Below are 22,966 nucleotides of genomic sequence, written 5' to 3'. Positions count from 1 at the left end.
CAATTGTTGAAATTTAATTTGTTAATATTGTTGAAGTACTCTGGGTGCTTAAACAGCTCTAAAAGGTGTCTAACCAATCTAAGTAATCTTCAGGAAATTCTTGCACAGTATGTATTGTACAGAGCTAATACATGTTAAGTAAGTATAATAATTCCAGAAATTCCAACAAGTTCTAGCAGAGTTGTTGAAAAAACAAAACAGGCCAAAATATAGTATACACATCTCACTTATTTATTCGGCCACACAGTGAAGCAGTTTGAGCAAGAAAGAATTTACAGTAAAACAGACCAATTAGTGCATGTCAGGCTTGCGTGTGAGGTCAAAGCAGGCACAACAAAACTAGATCCACTAGACTCACATTTGACTTAACAGAAAGCACAATTCAGTAAGAAAAGCTTTTGCCCAAATGTTATGTCTTACATGACATACGTCCAGCTTCTAAAGGCAAGGTAATAATAGGCGCAGCTGAATCCCACATAGTTAAAGTAGTGAAAAAACAATCAAATTCATAGATCCCACAAATGGTGTTAAAACGGTGAGAAGAAGTATCATAAATGCAAACTGAAAACTGTTTAAATAAAGGCTGAATTCTAATTTGGTGTATCAGTGCCACAGCCCTTGTTTTGTAACAAAAAAACTAATCACCTCTTCATTTATAGCATAGAACATTTTCTGTAATCCATTCCTTGTTCTCTTTTTCAACCACAAATAACTGACATTATTCAACACAATACAGTATAAAGGCCTTTCTCTCCAGGTTTTTAAAGACGACCGAAAATGCATTTAAAAAGAGATGTAAAATATTTTGTAACTGAAAGAGAAAATAAAACTAATAATGAAAGCAAGACATAAAAGTAAATGCTTGTAGAAATGGTTTCTTTCCTTCACTTGTGCAAAGGCAGCAAACTCAGGCCTGTGATGGGATCTGTGACACACCTCTCAACCAGCTGGAGATAGGTGAGGTTCTCTTGAGTGTTGGGATCAAAGAATCCTTTGGTGTCATCATCAGGGTCAGACAGAATCTGATTCATTTCCTCATCAAAATAACCTCTTTGGTATGCCACCTGTACAGGTACTCTGTGACTGTGAACAGGGTCAATTATGCCTCCTGTGGCAATTTGTGCTTCAAGGAGACGAATTCCATGATCTTTCACAATTAGATCTTTTTTCAAGGCCTGGAACAAAGAAATTGTGTTTCCAGTGTAGGGATCTTTGTATCCAGTCACTGCTCTTTCTGCTGAAAGCAGTTTATTTTTCCACTCACTGCCAACCACTCTTTGAGCTACAGCTTCCTCGACGGAAAATTTCTTGTTGTTCACCGGGTCAATGACAAAGCCAGTGGCAGCTTGGGCCTCCAGCAGAACCAGAGAAGTACCAGGGGTCAGCAGGCCTTTGCTTTTGGCTTCATAGATGGTTAGGGTCTGTTTTGTGGACTGAAGGTAAACCCCTGCAATGCTGTTAGTTCCCTCTAAGTACTTACGTACTGAATTCATTTTACTTACTTCCGTCACTGTGACTTTTCCAGCTCTAAGATTTTTGTAGAGGTCCTCATCAATGATTTTTGATTCCAGCAACTCAGTAGCACTAACATCCTTTCTGATTCCATGGAAGTTTTCAACTTGACTTGTCTCTGTGATTGTAGTGGTCACAGTAGTTTTTGTTGTGCTACTGTCCACTTTTGTTTCTGGTATTTGGCTTTTGGTTGTTGACGACGATGATGATGTTGTTGTGGTCTGCTGCTGAATGATTGTTAGGATGATCTCCAAAAAGCGTTCGATTGTGATTGATCCAGTCTTGTACTGTTGCACAAGCTCTCTCCTCTTCTCCTCAGTGATGTACTTGGAGTAAAGCAGATCCCACAGAGACACTGTTGTGCCTTGGTACTTCCCTCCTGCTTTGGTTGTTGTTTTGGATTTCAGAATGCGTTTTGTGGCCTCATCAACAAAGAAATAAAACTCTCCTTTCTTAACAATGACCAGCAAACTCAGGCCTGTGATGGGATCTGTGACACACCTCTCAACCAGCTGGAGATAGGTGAGGTTCTCTTGAGTGTTGGGATCAAAGAATCCTTTGGTGTCATCATCAGGGTCAGACAGAATCTGATTCATTTCCTCATCAAAATAACCTCTTTGGTATGCCACCTGTACAGGTACTCTGTGACTGTGAACAGGGTCAATTATGCCTCCTGTGGCAATTTGTGCTTCAAGGAGACGAATTCCATGATCTTTCACAATGAGATCTTTTTTCAAGGCCTGGAACAAAGAAATTGTGTCTCCAGTGTAGGGATCTTTGTATCCAGTCACTGCTCTTTCTGCTGAAAGCAGTTTATTTTTCCACTCACTGCCAACCAGTCTTTGAGCTACAGCTTCCTCGACAGAAAGTTTCTTGTTGTTCACCGGGTCAATGACAAAGCCAGTGGCAGCTTGGGCCTCCAGCAGAACCAGAGAAGTACCAGGGGTCAGCAGGCCTTTGCTTTTGGCTTCATAGATGGTTAGGGTTTCTTTTGTGGACTGAAGGTAAACCCCTGCAATGCTGTTAGTTCCCTCTAAGTATTTACGTACTGAGTTCATTTTACTTACTTCTGTCACTGTGACTTTTCCAGCTCTAAGATTTTTGTAGAGGTCCTCATCAATGATTTTTGATTCCAGCAACTCAGTAGCACTAACATCCTTTCTGATTCCATGGAAGTTTTCAACTTGACTTGTCTCTGTGATTGTAGTGGTCACAGTAGCTTTTCTTGTGCTACTGTCCACTTTTGTTTCTGGTATTTGGCTTTTGGTGGTTGATGATGATGATGTTGTTGTGGTCTGCTGCTGAACGATTGTTAGGATGATCTCCAAAAAGCGTTCGATTGTGATTGATCCAGACTTGTACTGTTGCACAAGCTCTCTCCTCTTCTCCTCAGTGATGTACTTGGAGTAAAGCAGATCCCACAGAGACACTGTTGTTCCTTGGTACTTCCCTCCTGCTTTGGTTGTTGTTTTGGATTTCAGAATGCGTTTTGTGGCCTCATCAACAAAGAAATAAAACTCGCCTTTCTTCACAATGACCAGCAAACTCAGGCCTGTGATGGGATCTGTGACACACCTCTCAACCAGCTGGAGATAGGTGAGGTTCTCTTGAGTGTTGGGATCAAAGAATCCTTTGGTGTCATCATCAGGGTCAGACAGAATCTGATTCATTTCCTCATCAAAATAACCTCTTTGGTATGCCACCTGTACAGGTACTCTGTGACTATGAACAGGGTCAATTATGCCTCCTGTGGCAATTTGTGCTTCAAGGAGACGAATTCCATGATCTTTCACAATTAGATCTTTTTTCAAGGCCTGGAACAAAGAAATTGTGTCTCCAGTGTAGGGATCTTTGTATCCAGTCACTGCTCTTTCTGCTGAAAGCAGTTTATTTTTCCACTCACTGCCAACCAGTCTTTGAGCTACAGCTTCCTCGACAGAAAGTTTCTTGTTGTTCACCGGGTCAATGACAAAGCCAGTGGCAGCTTGGGCCTCCAGCAGAACCAGAGAAGTACCAGGGGTCAGCAGGCCTTTGCTTTTGGCTTCATAGATGGTTAGGGTCTGTTTTGTGGACTGAAGGTAAACCCCTGCAATGCTGTTAGTTCCCTCTAAATACTTACGTACTGAGTTCATTTTACTTACTTCCGTCACTGTGACCTTTCCAGCTCTAAGATCTTTGTAGAGGTCCTCATCAATGATTTTTGATTCCAGCAACTCAGTAGCAGTAACATCCTTTCTGATTCCATGGAAGTTTTCAACTTGACTTGTCTCTGTGATTGTAGTGGTCACAGTAGTTTTTGTTGTGCTACTGTCCACTTTTGTTTCTGGTATTTGGCTTTTGGTGGTTGATGATGATGATGTTGTTGTGGTCTGCTGCTGAACGATTGTTAGGATGATCTCCAAAAAGCGTTCGATTGTGATTGATCCAGACTTGTACTGTTGCACAAGCTCTCTCCTCTTCTCCTCAGTGATGTACTTGGAGTAAAGCAGATCCCACAGAGACACTGTTGTTCCTTGGTACTTCCCTCCTGCTTTGGTTGTTGTTTTGGATTTCAGAATGCGTTTTGTGGCCTCATCAACAAAGAAATAAAACTCTCCTTTCTTAACAATGACCAGCAAACTCAGGCCTGTGATGGGATCTGTGATACACCTCTCAACCAGCTGGAGATAGGTGAGGTTCTCTTGAGTGTTGGGATCAAAGAATCCTTTGGTGTCATCATCAGGGTCAGACAGAATCTGATTCATTTCCTCATCAAAATAACCTCTTTGGTATGCCACCTGTACAGGTACTCTGTGACTATGAACAGGGTCAATTATGCCTCCTGTGGCAATTTGTGCTTCAAGGAGACGAATTCCATGATCTTTCACAATTAGATCTTTTTTCAAGGCCTGGAACAAAGAAATTGTGTCTCCAGTGTAGGGATCTTTGTATCCAGTCACTGCTCTTTCTGCTGAAAGCAGTTTATTTTTCCACTCACTGCCAACCAGTCTTTGAGCTACAGCTTCCTCGACAGAAAGTTTCTTGTTGTTCACCGGGTCAATGACAAAGCCAGTGGCAGCTTGGGCCTCCAGCAGAACCAGAGAAGTACCAGGGGTCAGCAGGCCTTTGCTTTTGGCTTCATAGATGGTTAGGGTTTCTTTTGTGGACTGAAGGTAAACCCCTGCAATGCTGTTAGTTCCCTCTAAGTATTTACGTACTGAGTTCATTTTACTTACTTCTGTCACTGTGACTTTTCCAGCTCTAAGATTTTTGTAGAGGTCCTCATCAATGATTTTTGATTCCAGCAACTCAGTAGCACTAACATCCTTTCTGATTCCATGGAAGTTTTCAACTTGACTTGTCTCTGTGATTGTAGTGGTCACAGTAGCTTTTCTTGTGCTACTGTCCACTTTTGTTTCTGGTATTTGGCTTTTGGTGGTTGATGATGATGATGTTGTTGTGGTCTGCTGCTGAACGATTGTTAGGATGATCTCCAAAAAGCGTTCGATTGTGATTGATCCAGACTTGTACTGTTGCACAAGCTCTCTCCTCTTCTCCTCAGTGATGTACTTGGAGTAAAGCAGATCCCACAGAGACACTGTTGTTCCTTGGTACTTCCCTCCTGCTTTGGTTGTTGTTTTGGATTTCAGAATGCGTTTTGTGGCCTCATCAACAAAGAAATAAAACTCGCCTTTCTTCACAATGACCAGCAAACTCAGGCCTGTGATGGGATCTGTGACACACCTCTCAACCAGCTGGAGATAGGTGAGGTTCTCTTGAGTGTTGGGATCAAAGAATCCTTTGGTGTCATCATCAGGGTCAGACAGAATCTGATTCATTTCCTCATCAAAATAACCTCTTTGGTATGCCACCTGTACAGGTACTCTGTGACTATGAACAGGGTCAATTATGCCTCCTGTGGCAATTTGTGCTTCAAGGAGACGAATTCCATGATCTTTCACAATTAGATCTTTTTTCAAGGCCTGGAACAAAGAAATTGTGTCTCCAGTGTAGGGATCTTTGTATCCAGTCACTGCTCTTTCTGCTGAAAGCAGTTTATTTTTCCACTCACTGCCAACCAGTCTTTGAGCTACAGCTTCCTCGACAGAAAGTTTCTTGTTGTTCACCGGGTCAATGACAAAGCCAGTGGCAGCTTGGGCCTCCAGCAGAACCAGAGAAGTACCAGGGGTCAGCAGGCCTTTGCTTTTGGCTTCATAGATGGTTAGGGTCTGTTTTGTGGACTGAAGGTAAACCCCTGCAATGCTGTTAGTTCCCTCTAAATACTTACGTACTGAGTTCATTTTACTTACTTCCGTCACTGTGACCTTTCCAGCTCTAAGATCTTTGTAGAGGTCCTCATCAATGATTTTTGATTCCAGCAACTCAGTAGCAGTAACATCCTTTCTGATTCCATGGAAGTTTTCAACTTGACTTGTCTCTGTGATTGTAGTGGTCACAGTAGTTTTTGTTGTGCTACTGTCCACTTTTGTTTCTGGTATTTGGCTTTTGGTTGTTGACGACGATGATGATGTTGTTGTGGTCTGCTGCTGAATGATTGTTAGGATGATCTCCAAAAAGCGTTCGATTGTGATTGATCCAGACTTGTACTGTTGCACAAGCTCTCTCCTCTTCTCCTCAGTGATGTACTTGGAGTAAAGCAGATCCCACAGAGACACTGTTGTTCCTTGGTACTTCCCTCCTGCTTTGGTTGTTGTTTTGGATTTCAGAATGCGTTTTGTGGCCTCATCAACAAAGAAATAAAACTCGCCTTTCTTCACAATGACCAGCAAACTCAGGCCTGTGATGGGATCTGTGACACACCTCTCAACCAGCTGGAGATAGGTGAGGTTCTCTTGAGTGTTGGGATCAAAGAATCCTTTGGTGTCATCATCAGGGTCAGACAGAATCTGATTCATTTCCTCATCAAAATAACCTCTTTGGTATGCCACCTGTACAGGTACTCTGTGACTGTGAACAGGGTCAATTATGCCTCCTGTGGCAATTTGAGCTTCAAGGAGACGAATTCCATGATCTTTCACAATGAGATCTTTTTTCAAGGCCTGGAACAAAGAAATTGTGTTTCCAGTGTAGGGATCTTTGTATCCAGTCACTGCTCTTTCTGCTGAAAGCAGTTTATTTTTCCATTCACTGCCAACCACTCTTTGAGCTACAGCATCCTCGACAGAAAGTTTCTTGTTGTTCACCGGGTCAATGACAAAGCCAGTGGCAGCTTGGGCCTCCAGCAGAACCAGAGAAGTACCAGGAGTCAGCAGGCCTTTGCTTTTGGCTTCATAGATGGTTAGGGTTTCTTTTGTGGACTGAAGGTAAACCCCTGCAATGCTGTTAGTTCCCTCTAAGTACTTACGTACTGAATTCATTTTACTTACTTCCGTCACTGTGACCTTTCCAGCTCTAAGATCTTTGTAGAGGTCCTCATCAATGATTTTTGATTCCAGCAACTCAGTAGCACTAACATCCTTTCTGATTCCATGGAAGTTTTCAACTTGACTTGTCTCTGTGATTGTAGTGGTCACAGTAGCTTTTGTTGTGCTACTGTCCACTTTTGTTTCTGGTATTTGGCTTTTGGTTGTTGACGACGATGATGATGTTGTTGTGGTCTGCTGCTGAATGATTGTTAGGATGATCTCCAAAAAGCGTTCGATTGTGATTGATCCAGACTTGTACTGTTGCACAAGCTCTCTCCTCTTCTCCTCAGTGATGTACTTGGAGTAAAGCAGATCCCACAGAGACACTGTTGTTCCTTGGTACTTCCCTCCTGCTTTGGTTGTTGTTTTGGATTTCAGAATGCGTTTTGTGGCCTCATCAACAAAGAAATAAAACTCTCCTTTCTTAACAATGACCAGCAAACTCAGGCCTGTGATGGGATCTGTGATACACCTCTCAACCAGCTGGAGATAGGTGAGGTTCTCTTGAGTGTTGGGATCAAAGAATCCTTTGGTGTCATCATCAGGGTCAGACAGAATCTGATTCATTTCCTCATCAAAATAACCTCTTTGGTATGCCACCTGTACAGGTACTCTGTGACTGTGAACAGGGTCAATTATGCCTCCTGTGGCAATTTGTGCTTCAAGGAGACGAATTCCATGATCTTTCACAATTAGATCTTTTTTCAAGGCCTGGAACAAAGAAATTGTGTTTCCAGTGTAGGGATCTTTGTATCCAGTCACTGCTCTTTCTGCTGAAAGCAGTTTATTTTTCCACTCACTGCCAACCAGTCTTTGAGCTACAGCTTCCTCGACAGAAAGTTTCTTGTTGTTCACCGGGTCAATGACAAAGCCAGTGGCAGCTTGGGCCTCCAGCAGAACCAGAGAAGTACCAGGGGTCAGCAGGCCTTTGCTTTTGGCTTCATAGATGGTTAAGGTCTGTTTTGTGGACTGAAGGTAAACCCCTGCAATGCTGTTAGTTCCCTCTAAATACTTACGTACTGAATTCATTTTACTTACTTCTGTCACTGTGACCTTTCCAGCTCTAAGATTTTTGTAGAGGTCCTCATCAATGATTTTTGATTCCAGCAACTCAGTAGCACTAACATCCTTTCTGATTCCATGGAAGTTTTCAACTTGACTTGTCTCTGTGATTGTAGTGGTCACAGTAGTTTTTGTTGTGCTACTGTCCACTTTTGTTTCTGGTATTTGGCTTTTGGTTGTTGACGATGATGATGATGTTGTTGTGGTCTGCTGCTGAATGATTGTTAGGATGATCTCCAAAAAGCGTTCGATTGTGATTGATCCAGTCTTGTACTGTTGCACAAGCTCTCTCCTCTTCTCCTCAGTGATGTACTTGGAGTAAAGCAGATCCCACAGAGACACTGTTGTCCCTTGGTATTTCCCTCCTGCTCTGGTTGTTGTTTTAGATTTCAGAATGTGTTTTGTTGCCTCATCAACAAAGAAATAATACTCGCCTTTTTTTACAATGGATAGTAAGTTAAGGCCTGTGATAGGATCTGTGACACACCTCTCAACCAGCTGGAGATAGGTGAGGTTCTCTTGAGTGTTGGGATCAAAGAATCCTTTGGTGTCATCATCAGGGTCAGACAGAATCTGATTCATTTCCTCATCAAAATAACCTCTTTGGTATGCCACTTGTACAGGTACTCTGTGGCTGTGAACTGGGTCAATTATGCCTCCTGTGGCAATTTGAGCTTCAAGAAGGCGAATTCCATGATCTTTCACAATGAGATCTTTTTTCAAGGCCTGGAACAAAGAAATTGTGTCTCCAGTGTAGGGATCTTTGTATCCAGTCACTGCTCTTTCTGCTGAGAGCAGTTTATTTTTCCACTCACTGCCAACCACTCTTTGAGCTACAGCTTCCTCGACAGAAAGTTTCTTGTTGTTCACCGGGTCAATGACAAAGCCAGTGGCAGCTTGGGCCTCCAGCAGAACCAGAGAAGTACCACGAGTCAGCAGTCCCTTGCTTTTGGCTTCATAGATGCTCATAACTTTCTTTGTAGATTCCACTCTGACACCTGCTATACAGTTTGTTGCTCCAAGGTACTTTTGAATTGATTCCATTGTGTTGACATTCTCTTCGGTTACATCTCCTTGTATAATCTGTGTGAAAAGCTCCTTTGAGATGATCTTTGACTCATACAACTCACTGGCTGAGACCTGCTTTCTTAGTCCTTTGAACTTTCTTTCTTTGGATGATACCTCTGTAATGATACTGGTGAGTATTTCAATGATCTCCTCTATTTTTATGGCTCCTGTCTTGTATTGTTGTATGAGCTGCTGCCTTTTTTGTTCTGATATGTATTGAGAGAGCAACACTTCCCACAGTGTGACCTGTTTGTTTTTAAATTTTCCTGCATTCATGGCAATAGTTTTGTTTTTGAATGCAAGCTCTATTTTCTCATCTGTGTGAAATACATGGGAGTCCTTTTCATACAAGGGTAGAAGAAGTAGCCCAGTTTTAGGATCTTTTTCACATCGCTTTATGAGCTGAAGGTAGGAGAGGTTTTCTTTGGTGTTTGGGTCAAAGAATCCCTTTGCATCGTCAGTGGGGTTCAACAGAATTTTGCTCATTTCTCCATCCAGACACCCCTTTTTAATAGCAACATCAACTGGTAACCTGTGACTTTGATTTGGGTCAATTATTCCTCCAGTGGCTATCTGTGCCTCAAGAAGACGAATGCCGTCACTTCTTTGAACCAGCTGTTTATTCATGGCTTCAAACAGTGATATTGTTGCATCTGTGTATGGATCTTTATAGCCGACGACAGCTCGTTCAGCTGAGAGAAGTTGCTCAAGTACATCTGGTCCAATTACTTTCTCTCGAGCTGCTTCATCAACGGCATAGAACTTGTTTTTTAGAGGATCAATGACCCATCCTGTTGCAGCCTGCGCTTCAAGCAGTACAAGTGCAATCCCAGGTGTCAACAGATCTTCTGTTTTTGCTTCATATATGCTCATTACTTTCTGGGATGGATGAACTTTAATTCCAGCAATGCTTCCTGTTCCCTTTAGGTATCCACTCACAGGTTCATGTTGGGTTACTGCTTCAAAAGAGAGTTTTCCTTCTTTCACTTGTTTGAAAATGTTTGCATCAATGATATTAGAATCCAGTAGTTGCTGTGACGAGACAGGTTTTCGCAGGCCCATTATCATTTTGGGAGTTTCAATCTTCTCCAGTTTTTCAATGGTGGTAATCACTATTGTGATTATGGTTTCTGTGCTAATCTTCCTTGCTCTGTATTTTTCAATTAATTCAAGACGCTGATCTTCAGTGAAGTACCCAGAGTGAATCAAGTCCCACAGAGAAACAGATTTTCCTGAGTAGCGTCCTACTGATGTGCTCACAGCTGTCTTTTCAAACTCTTGCTTTATCTGTGTGTCAGTATATATTTTTACCTTTGTTCCCATAGCTTTGGCTGTGTCGTTCAGTGGCAGGAGAAACAGTCCTGTTTCCTTATCTTTTACACATCTACCCAACATCTCCATGTATGTCAGATTTTCTTGTGTACTGGGGTCAAAAAAGCCCTTTGTGTCATCAGTTGGGTCTGATAGGATTTGATTAAGTTCTGCATCAAAATATCCTTTCCTGTAAGCAACCTCAAGGGGTAAGTGAAGACACTTCAAGGGATCAATGATGCCACCTGTAGCAATCTGGGCCTCAAGTAAACGGATGCCATGCTGCTTGACAATTAGATCTTTTCTCAAGGCTTGGAACAGTGAGATCTTTTGACCGCTGTATGGGTCTGTATAACCAGTAACAGCCCTCTCTGCAGATAGAAGCTTTTCATACATCTGTGGACCAATTACTTTTTCTTTTAGAGCTTGTTCCACCGTAAGTTTTTTGTTTTTCACAGGATCAACAATGAATCCAGTGGCTGCTTGTGCTTCAAGGAGGCAAAGGGCAGTGCCAGGTGTGAGAATGCCAATGTGCTGTGCCTCTTTGATGCTTAGCTTCTGATTGGAGGGTTGCAGTATGACCCCAGCCACACAACTTTTCCCTTGTAGGTATGCTCTCACACTGTCCATTTTCATCACATCAGTGCTTGTCATGTTTCCATCGATCAAACTGTTGTATGTTTTTTCATCCACAATTTCAAGCTCCAAAAGATCCACAACAGAGATCTCTCCTCTGAGACCTTCAAAGTTCAGCCCTGCTTGCTGTTTTATCTCCTTACTCTCAATGATCTCTGTAATGGTGACAATGAGTTGCTCAATTGTGATTTTTCTTGACTTGAATAGCTTGAAAAGCTCCTGTCTTTTGTCCTCAGACAGATACTCTGAATTTATAAGATCCCACAGTGTTGTGTGCTTGCCCTTGAACCTGCCATACTTAACAGTAACTGTTGCTGATTTGAACGTTTCTCTAATATTGTTATCTATGTTAACTTTGTTACTTTTGCTTTTGAGTGGCAAAAGGCACAGGCCTGTAACGGGATCTGTGACACATCTGGCCATGAGCTGCAAGTATGTTAGGTTCTCATGGTTGTTGGGGTCAAAGAATCCTTTGGTGTCATCGCTTGGATCATTTAGGATCTGATTCATTTCCTCATTAAAGTATCCCCTCTTATAGGCCACATGGACAGGAATGCGATGGCTGTTGACTGGGTCAATGATCCCACCAGTGGCAATTTGCGCCTCCAGGAGTCGAATTCCATGGTCTTTTACGATGAGATTTTTTTGCATGGCTTGGAATAAAGAGATTTTTTTGCCATCATATGGATCTTTGTACCCAGTTACAGCTTTCTCTGCTGAGCGCAGCTTTTGGCAGACATCAGGGCCAACAATCTTTGCTTTGACAGCATCATCTACAGAAAACTTCCTGTTTCCAATGGGGTCAATAATAAACCCAGTTGCTGCCTGTGCCTCCAGTAGAATCAGAGCAGTTCCTGGCATCAACTTTCCTTTTTGTTTGGCCTGGTAGATGGTCATGATTTGAGAATCAGGAAGCAGAATACCTGCAATGCTGTCTTTACCCTGTAGGTACATGTTCACATTTTCATCATTTATCACATCCTTTGCTGTCTTTTTTCCCTTTTCCAGATCCTCCAGGACCTCCTTACTAATAATATCTGCCTCCACAAGCTGTTTGGCTGTGACAGTATCTCTGATGCCTTCAAAAATGACTGGAGTTGTTTTCACAAATGTTTCTATGACTTCCAGAACCATTGTGATGATCATCTTGATGTTTAGCTTCCCTTCTTTGTATTTTTGAATGATGTCTGTCCTCTGATGTTCATCAAAGTACTCAGACATCAGGAGTTCCCACAGAGATACAGTCATTCCCATGTACTTACCACATGTCACTTTCACATTCTCCTCTTTGAAGGCCATTTTAGTTTGGTAGTCAATAAAGTTAAAATTGTGCCTTTTTGACTTATCAAGGAGTGGGAGGAGGCACAGTCCAGTGATGGGATCAATGACGCACCTTTCCATCAGCTGAAGATAAGTTAGATTCTCTTCTGTGTTTGGGTCAAAAAATCCTTTTGTGTCATCACCTGAATCCTCTAGTATGGTGTTCATTTCCTCATTAAAATAACCTCTCTTGAAGGCCACTTCTATGGGAAGTCTGTGACTGTTGATTGGATCTATTATTCCGCCTGTAGCGATTTGTGCCTCAAGTAGGCGGATCCCATGTTCCTTAACTATGAGCTCTTTTGATAGTGCTTGAAACAGGGATATAGTTTCACCTGAGTATGGATCTTTGTATCCAGTTACTGCTCGCTCAGCAGCACGCAGCTTTGCATGATATTCTGGGCCAAAAAGTTTGTTTTTGATGGCCTCATCCACAGTGAGCTTTTTATTTCCTACAGGATCAATCATGAATCCAGTTGCAGCTTGTGCCTCCAGTAGCACTAGTGCTGTTCCAGGCATCAGTATGCCTTGCTTCATGGCTTGATAAATGCTAATTCTCTGATTTGACGATAATACAGCAATGCCTGCAATACTGCCTTTGCCCTCCAGGTATTCTTTCACTGTTTCCATCAGCATCACATCCTGTGTTGTGGTCTTTCCCGTCTGCAGGTCATCAAATGTTTCTTTATTGATGATCTTTGATTCAAGGAGTGCAGTAGAGGAAATACCTCTTCGCAGACCTTTGAAGGTAATGCAAACAGGAAGAAGCACCAGGCCTGTGTCAGGTTCCACAGTGCACTTCTCTAAGAGACTTTGGTAGTTGAGATTTTCTTGTGAGCTTGGATTGTAGAACACTTTGAGCTCTGACATCTGGTTATTGAGAATACCTTTTTCAAAGTAGCCCTTTTGAATCGCTGATTCAACTGAAATGTTTGTCTTCTCAACAGGATCAAACAGGCCTTGTGTGGCTATCTGTGCTTCCAGCAGCCTCAATCCATAATCTCTTGGGACTAAATCTTTTTGCATAGCTTGGAATACAGATATCATTTGGTTGGTGTAGGGATCTACATAGCCACAGATGGCTTTCTCTGCAGTGAGGAGTTTCTCTTTCATCTCCGGTCCAACTATACCCTCTTTAACAGCATCTGCAACAGGAAGTTTTCGATTGTTTATCGGGTCTACAATGCCAACTGTGGCCGCTTGTGCTTCAAGCAGGGCTAATGCTGTTCCTGGCTTAAGCAGACGTTTCTTCATGGCTTGATATATGGTAATCTTCTCCTTTGTTTTTTCCAGAAATATGCCAGCCACAGGTCCGTGGACTTCTGTGTAGCCATTTTTCTTCATCTCAGTGTCTTGACTGAGAGAGTCCATCTTGGCCTAAAGAGCTGTGTAACACAGAAATAGTTGCTTGGTTTGTATATTGCAGGCATTGTCTGTAAGTAACATTAAAACATAATTTGTGTTTACAACAACATTTTATAGATACAGCGATTCTTATCAAGACACTGTGTTCAGTGTTGAAGTTATATGCGTTTCATCAACTGTACATACACTTACTACGTACTATATCAAAGTGGTAAAGATTCTGAGAAATGCTGTCAGTTCCCAGTTTATTAGATACTGGACCACTTACTAATACTAACGTAGTCTAATATAACAACCCTTCAATAAATCCCACTGTCATGAAGACCAAATTCAATGCCATTTTGGAGGCTGCAGTCTATGGTGCTATTGAATTGGGCTGTGTTACACATGAGGGTAGACTATTTTGGAAACGCATATCTTTATAACACAATACAATTCAACAGCTCCATAGCATCATTTACCATTCACCATCCTTGACATGAATCTACCGTGTGGCGGCTTAGCGGCACCGGACTTCGTTGTTCATGTCAGCCAAAAACTAAAAGAAGAACGGAGAAGGTGAGAGGCCTTCTTTCCACAGCTGCAACATTACCGCAGTCATTATTGTATCAAGGTCTGAGAGGCAATGAACATTGTCGTCTGTTGTAAACTCTGTGCGACCAGCAAAAAGCTTTCAACCGCGAACATTTCTACATCTGATTTATTGAAGCACCTGCACCACACATTTTAACTGCAGCCTCCAAAATGATCACACAGTTGAACATCGTTCATTATGTATTCTCTTCCAGTTGTTCTGCATATCTGATCATTACCTCACAATGTGTTCTCCTGCTAACTTTACATGTTTGACGCTGATTTTGTATTTTTAATTCTGGACTAATTGAAAAACCCCAGTTGGCCTAAAATGGAGCTGTCCAGCCCATTACTGTGGTGATTAGTATCCCCTCCATGTCTGCAAACATTAACCTCATATGCAAAGCTTGCTTGATTCTAAACTTGTGTTGTCTGGTTATTGTGCATTTTGAACTGTCACTTATAGTTTTTAGAAGAAACCAAAGTCAAAGTGTAGTTTTGGCGAAGACTAATGAAATGTTTAATCTGTGAAGCAAATGCCTAAATTGCCTATAATACCTTGTAAATGAATCCTAAATGAAGGTAAGGCAGCAACACACTACAACTCTGAAGTTCACTATGGCCCTTGGAAAATGTAATATGCTGCAGCAAGACACTGAAGGTATAATCTATAAATGAATGGTATTTTAGTATAAAAAATGAATAATGAACTGCCTTCTAATCATCAGCCTGTGCAAGACAGTACAATGGTAAAAATTATTTTATCCGTTCCACCTTTACTCTGATTTCTTCAAATTAGTGGATAACTTTTACAATATATGGACTGTCCTTCAACTTTATATCAAACCTTTTAGATTCCTTATGAGTCTGTGAGCAGCCTCAGATCCTCAGATGCTCCGCACCTTTCCAAAATCCTGGATGAAGCCCAAAGGTACCTTGACTTCTTTGGTCAGAGTCGTGGAGCTTTGAAAACGTCTTCCTGTAGAGATAAAGCAAGCAGTATGTTTTGGTTATAAAATCTCTTCCTCACAAGCGTGTTTATGATTTGATGTTGAAATTGTTTTATGACGTTTCTTTCTTCTTTTCAAGTATTGCACATGTGTATATATTTAGTGTATTCACTTGTTTTAAAGCTAAACAATAAAATTGTTACACACAGACATCTGATTAGTTATCAACAAAGATAAAATGAGCAAGATTGTGATGAGGGTGATATTGATACAGTACTGATGTTGTACAGTACACTCAATCCAATACAAATACATATTTGCCATAAAAGTAAATTACCCATTTAAAACAAAAGGAAAGTAAATGTTTTTTCTGATATGAACAGTATTTCTGGTTCGACAGTACAGACTTCCTTTTGTGTAGAAATAAAAGTTATTTTATGGACTAACATGAATAAATGTATTTAATTAGTCAGTAATTCTAAAACAGTTTAATACTAGAAGAGTGCACTCAGTAGAGATGTCTGTGAAGATTCTTAGTCATCCCTCATCCAAGGAACTTCTTCAGTTCTGAACTGAATAAGTCCCTTGGATGAGGGACGAAATGTCTTCCAGTATCTTCAACCAAGTCCAGTTGCCCTTGACTTTAACCTTCGTTGTACTCAGTAGAGAGCAAATCTCTGCCAGATGTGTCTGAGGCAGAGGTGGAAAGTAATGAATTACAATTACTCACGTTACTGTAATTGAGTAGTTTTTTGTGTACTTGTACTTTTTAAAGTAGTTTTTTAAATCTGTAATTTTACTTTTACTTAAGTATGGGTTGTTTAAAGTATTGTTGATTGGATCTGTTATTATAAAGCGACCACTTTGGCATGAAGTCCAAGAGAACAACAGTATTATGATGCAGTGTAAGCTGTGAAAAAATGCTGTATTAAATAAGTGTTAATGCAAACTGAATATTTTCCGCTGCTGCTGCTTCACATTGCAAACGTTTGGCGAAACACAAATTGACTTGTTATTTTGAAGTAGTCACAGGAAAGGCAATCTGTTTGTAAGAGAGGTCAGCGCTGACCGCTGTCGTGCAGAACACTACAATGCGTCTACACAAGACAACCGTCATTTTCAACACTTTACTGACAGCGGACCAGTTTGAAATATTGCAGTGAGTAATGCAACAGTCAGGAGCAGACACAGTGAACTGTTAGATAAAAAGCTGCAGGCGACAGGCTGCACACCTTCACCTTCTCTGCCAGGGAACCAACTACTTCACTTTTGCTGTTCGCAGACTCATGTTGTGTGCAGTATAAAGTCAGATCATGACTGCCCACATAATTATGGAAAATACCAATAACTGCCCGACAATAGTTTGTTTAGCTGTGTCTGTGCCCTGTGGTACGTCCATTAAAAGGCATCTGCTGTTAACTACAGGTGTGTCATGCAGAAAAACGGCACAGCTGCATAGGAGTCTGTTCACACTGAAATGGCATAAGCTAATAAAAATGTTCATTTTCCGAAAGTTGAAAATATTAAACAGTAGCCTAATATGGCAATTACTTTGGAAAGTTTGGCTCCCACAGTGGCTGTTTAGAACAAATGTAGTTGAAGACCCCTGATGTATAGAGGTCCGTTAAATAATTGCCTACTTCCATTGGTGGTTTGAAATAGGCTACGTTTTTATTAGTTTTAGTCAAAGAGACATCAGTGCTGACAATGTTGGTTGGCAATAGCAACTTTCTGGTATCTAGTTATTTATTATACTAAAGCTTATGATTTCCCATCAAATCGACCACCTGTTTGAATGTAAATAGGGATATGACTATACAGTCCAGTGTTTCCTGTTTTCCCAGTCCAATGTGCCCCACCAGAGTCTAATCCGTTCCGCCACAGTTTCCTAATGAAGCGAAAACGTTCTCAAACATCTCATTATAACATGAAATGTCAGTGTTTTTTGCCATTGATTTGGAAAAGTATCTGTCAAAAAACTAAAATTGAAAGCACAATATGGCTTTGTTCCCTTAAATCGCAAAAGACTTCAATTTAATTAGTGAGTAAAATACGAATAAAGAAGATATTAAATCAATATAAATCAGTTATTTTAGGAGGTTAAAAAAGTAACTTTTAATCTGAGTAAACTTTAAATGAGCTAATTTTTCTTTTACTTGAGTAGATTTTTATACCAGTAACTTTACTTGTACTTAAGTAAAAGTTAATCAAAGAAATGGTACTTTTACTTATAATATTTTTGTACTCTTTCCACCTCTGTTCTGGGGCTATGCGGGTGGGAAACAGGGAGTGCAGGGCAGGCTGGTTTTTAATGAAGTGTTTTTGTATAACATATTATTGTTGAGTCTTCTTATATAGATGTGTGCAAGGGTCGTTTCAACATTAGATGGGATATAGTAAATGGGGGTCTGGGGGTCCAAAAGTAAAGACTTCACTTCCTGCCTTTTTGGTAAATTTTTCTGCACTAAATTCAAGGTACGAGTTTAATTTATTTGTCACAATCCAACATGTTGTGGAGTGAAACTGAGTTTGTGAATCCCTTCTGCTACATAGCAGACAATATAAATTAATATAAAAGCAATTATTAAAATGGTAAACAGAAATAAACTATATTCAGTGGAGCAGTATGATTATTGTTTCTGCATTAATTTATGGTAGAAAAATCTTTATATAAAAGAAAACACAAAATTCAGGTGGCAGGTGACAATTCAAAATATAAAAATATAATGGAATATAATGCAGTAAGGCTCAATTGAAAAAGATTTAACTTTTTTTAATATTTAATATCATACCTAATGAGTCAACGCTATGCATGCACAATTTAGTCTTCCCTTTTGTGTCTTTTTTTTTTGTAAGTTACCTCTTTACATGTTCATGTAGCACCTTTTAACATGTATTATAAATTAATTCATTTAAATTTATTTATAAGCACCTGGACTTTACTCCTGTTATGTTGTCTTGCCCTAAGGGCAACACACCTGTGTTTCAGCACATTTGATGCTCATGTTCAAAAATTTCTGCACATTGAAAATCTATCCCACATATGTGTTCTCTGACATTTTGAGAATAAAGGTATACGGTCAGACCGTCTGACAGACACAGAACCCCATTTGGGACTGTAGCCTATTGGATGTGTGCTGCTCTCAGAGGTAGAAAATGGAAACTAAGTGAAAACATTTATGATCAGGCATCTCACCACAAATCCACACAAACGTTAAACTCACCACCTCCGTTAAGTTGCAGACAATGCCAGCTCTAAAACAAAAATAAGACACTAACTTAGTTCAGCCGACGCAATGCACAAACAGCACGGATGGAATGAAAGTTATCACCAAATTAAACAGCTTATGTCTTAAGCAACGTGTAAATCCTTACAAATAATCACATCTTCACACAAGCTGTGTGCACTTCACCGGAACATGGGTGTATGACAGCCACCCCTCCTACCACACAAACCCAATTACATTTCACAAGCATCATCTCTCTCTCTCACACACACATGACCAAACGCAAGATCCCCTTCATGCCTACTCCTGGCAGAGATAACAATTTGATATATTTGTAATTCAATAACTACTACTACAATGACAACTACCTTGCGAGCACCTCCTATTAACTGTACATACCTTACAGAATTTATGCACCTTAGTGCAAACTTTTTTTGAACGCGTAGTACAATAGTGACAATAGTCTTTCTTCATACATATTCTGTCACTGCACAGATAGAAATGAACTCTCTGCCAGTTCATGGACATGTTTCACATCATGTGTTTGCTTTGGCATGACATGACATAATGCTTCAAAACAGGAACAGCAAGTTGCAGTGTTTTAACAACTGGCATGGAAGTTTTTCAGACACAAACACTATGCAATTCTTAACCATTTAAATGCCATTTTTACAAGTCTCATGATTCTCCCCCTCTAGTTTTTGGTCTCTGCCCAGAAAATCTCTTTCACTGCCACCAGCTAGTCGCTCATTTTGTCTGTCTGCTGTTTGGTGCTGAGCAAGTAGGGTACAAAGGATTTATTAGAGTTTTATTTTTGCTGAAATCTAACTCTAGAATACTAAAAGAAATTAATTGTGGCATAACTTCTTGTATTTTTGTATATCTTTTATTTTCTGTTTATTTTCCATTTTGGATCCAAAAGTAAATAAGAAGCTACAGTAATGAAAAATGCTTACAAAACCCTCCATAACATTCAAGTTTGAACACCTCCAGTACTATTAAATGAGCTCATACTTCGAAACCACTGGATTTTTCCACCCTTTCTGTGATATATGATGTCATCGCCACCCACGGGAGTGGGAGTGACTGAAATCTCAAAAAAAAAGGGTGTGGAGGGAAACCAAGCCAGTTCACAAACCTACTCATTATTTAATGCTAAAATTATAAGGTAAATCAGGATCATGAACAAGGCTCTGTTCTGTACATTATTATTTCCATATGTTACTTACAGTGGGAATTTTGTAAAAAAAAAAACACAAAAAACCCACCATAATTAGCTTTACTGCATGAGGTGGAAATTAAAAGCTGTCAGTCAAGCATTTTTTCAACAATAGCCTGTGATAACTACATGTAGTTAAAAATAGTGCTATACGGTCATTTATAATCTCAGTGGACTAAAGGTGTGAACTGTGTTTTACTACATGCAATGCAACACCCGCAAGCCCTACAAGCCAAGAAACACAAACACCTGCTCATATAAAGTTGTACAACAGCCTGCAGGCACTGCAGTGTCTCTGCCTGTTTGAGACTTTACCCACTCTGTAAATGTTTGAATGTTTTTAAAGATGCCTAACATTCACTTTACATTTATTACAGCATCTGAGTTTGCTTATCATATCGTAAAAAGGGAAATGCATTACCTGCACAAAGCTAAAGAGTTATCACAGTGTTAACATACAGTAACTTCACTGTTTACTGTTCAGTCGACTTTTAGTCAAGTTTGCTTTCCTGCCCTGAAGTCCAACAGTACCCATTCATAAACACTTTGAATAAAAGGAGGCTTTATTTTCAGTTGTTAAACTTCTTCTTGCATCAAGGAGATTATATAGAGAGGTTTTTATTGTTGATGTTCTTCCATTTACATACATGGAGGTGCAGAATATTAGAAGCACTGACCATTACAGCACCACCACTAACTATAACCTCAATGCTAAAACATATAATTTAATTAACACCTCAATGACAGTATCAACCTGATCATTATAAGCATCATTAAAACAGAACAGATGTATTTGGATTGAATTAGGTTGCACAGGTGTATCTATAGTAGTGAGTGTAGTTACACCTCCTCAGCCGTTTGGAATCTGTTGTAATTAGGGCTGCAGTTGATGGATTAATTAGCCTGTTATGCTCTTGATTAATTGTTTTTTAAATAAAACATCATGAAAACGAAATTCCTTACAGCCCAAAGTGACATCTTCAGATATCTTTTTTGGCGGTCCAACAGTCCAAAAGCCAAATATATTGAATTTAGTTTAAAGTTAAACAAAGAAAACCATTTAAGAAGCTGGAGCTAGGTAATGTTTGGCATCAGTTAGTTTCTTGTTGATCAACTAGCCAATCAATAAACTAAGACATTAATACAGTTACTTTAACATTTGTTCAGCCTACACTGCAAATTCAGGTGACTTGGCCTTTCATTATTTTCAGATATTGATAGATTACTGATAACTTAAAAAAAAATAAAAAATCATTTTGTACCTCTAGTTCAATATGGACAAATCCTTGTAGTTTGTCTTCACTGACATTGAATTACTGAAAAAAGTTTTCTCAAGGAATGCATAATGATTGGCATGTGTTATATGCAAATTGAAGTTACGCCTACTTGTCTGAACTTTAGCTTGAAATGATCCAAGAATCTGTCTGTGAGTGGTGAGAAGAATTTATAGAAGACATGCAACCTTTGTGCCTCGAAGAAAAATAAGTTGGGAAATCTTGAGATTGACAGCATACTGCTAATTGCCTGTCTGCTCTCACCTTTGGGTTAAATACATTATGCAAGGCCCATCACATCATATCTTTGACACTAATTATCATTGCAGTGCATTCTTTACACCATCCCATCAATAAAGAAAACAGGAATGAATGAGGCAGTGGAGTATAGTGTGGAGTTACATAACATTTTCTGTAGCTGCGGAAAATATAGGATTGTCATCACACGTGTCAATAGCTTCGAGGGTGATGTAGATGCAGTGTTCAGACTTGTGAAAATCCTTAACGGTGACAAACGGGGCTTCTTTGTGTAACACTTTGTATTAACAAGTGTGGTCAAAGGTAATCAGTGAGGAATGTTTACTTTCCCTTTTTATCAGCAGGGTGTTGGCTGCAAGAGACTGTTAGGAAAGTTATTTCTTCACATTTGGTTTACACTGTCTCTGTCCAACTTGTCCCTCTCAAAAGGAAAAAAATAAGATACAGTTTGAATATGATTTTACTTTGGATTATAGAACACTTTCACTGAAATAATGAGCTCTTAATTACAAGACTGATCCTTTTCTTTTAGAACTTTAGAAACAAATAATTTGATTTTAAATCTAAAATCTTCTTCAAAATCTGCTCTTACCTGACGTTTCTGGAATGCAGTCAGACTGTGGTTAGCGCTAGTTAGCAGTGGATCTCAGCTGGTATGAAAGACATTGTGAGTTTGAGGTGCTCCCAACATCTCAGAGGAAGTCCTCAGTGCTCACTGACCAGATATACAGCATGTCTAGCTGTTTAGTCCCTCCCCTCCTGAGGAACAGCCTCCTCTCCTCAGACTGAGAGGGAGGGAGTAACAGCCCGAGATCTCTTTGCACTAAAGCTCAGGATGCCAGGAATTCCTGTGGACTTCCTCTGAGCGTGGACCATTGTGTGCTTAAACAATAACTGCAAGCAAATTGAGCCTTTCTAAACATTCTATAGGTGAGCAGATTTATTAAACTGACATCTTCTGTAACCAAAGCTTAATGTATTGTAACTTGTGTAAGGGTCTTTTACATGTGGGTCCTAAAGGTTACTCTGAACAAACACAGGGGTCTTCAACCCTCTTTGTCTTTCACTGATTTGTAGTAAATGATTTTTCTTTTCACAGTGTAGATAATGATATGTTAGCAGTAATGGAGATGCTTATCTTCCTCATCTAACCAGCCAGGTTGTGAAAAGCAGAGCCAGATACTCTGTGGTTGTGTGTGAACTTCCTTCAGGTTTGGCAGGTTTTGAACTGTGAATAGCAGAGAAAATGGGGCCGGGGTCTTTGTGTCTTCATTAACAGTAAAACAACCCATTGCGTCAGACAGACAACATGTACAGACAACCCCTGTTATTAGTTGCATAAACCAGGTGCAAAGACATTACTCACATTATAATGACGGCACTGAAGTCCTGTTCAGTGACTAGTTTGCAGGTGGAAACCGTTTTGGAACATTTTGCTCAGGTGAAACATGTGATAATGAATTCCACTCAGTAAAGCATGAGAACACTTACAAGTCTCAAAATAATTTATAATAACTCCATTAGTTATAATAATTCTGCACATATGTTTGGTCCATACTTGTGTTTTATGAAATAAAAAATGAATTCATTGAGTTTGCTATTGAAAATGAAGATCACATTTGCAACTGTACCTGTTAATGGCCTGACATATTTCCTCAGTGAAGATGACGCTGAATAAAGGTCTGTCTCAGTTGTACAAAAAATAGCAAAGTCAGGCTTTCTAAATGTTTCCAACAGAAAATATTACTTTTCTTTTAAGGTGACGGAAGAGTTGGAGAAAGTGTGT

The 22,966-nt window shown here is 40.0% G+C and overlaps 1 protein-coding gene across 1 annotated transcript in view; it reads right to left on the bottom strand.

Moving 5' to 3' along the window:
- Nucleotides 1-208: 208 nt before the first annotated feature.
- The window catches only part of eppk1 (epiplakin 1), a 137,861-nt gene continuing 115,103 nt past the window's right edge, over nt 209-22,966 (bottom strand). Inside the window, exons 36-37 of the mRNA XM_038725446.1 lie at nt 15,155-15,231; nt 209-13,691 (exon numbers count right to left, since the gene is read on the bottom strand). Coding sequence (XP_038581374.1) covers nt 885-13,691; nt 15,155-15,231 — 12,884 coding nt within the window. The 3' untranslated portion in view covers nt 209-884. The remainder of the gene's footprint in view (nt 13,692-15,154; nt 15,232-22,966) is intronic.

Source organism: Micropterus salmoides, unplaced genomic scaffold, assembly GCF_014851395.1.
Source record: "Micropterus salmoides isolate LMB-PRFRI ecotype aquatic unplaced genomic scaffold, ASM1485139v1 Ms_hic_scaffold_17, whole genome shotgun sequence".
Classification (NCBI taxonomy): domain Eukaryota; kingdom Metazoa; phylum Chordata; class Actinopteri; order Centrarchiformes; family Centrarchidae; genus Micropterus; species Micropterus salmoides.
Note: the sequence above shows the minus strand (reverse complement) of the source record. Positions and strands in the feature narration are given on the sequence as shown.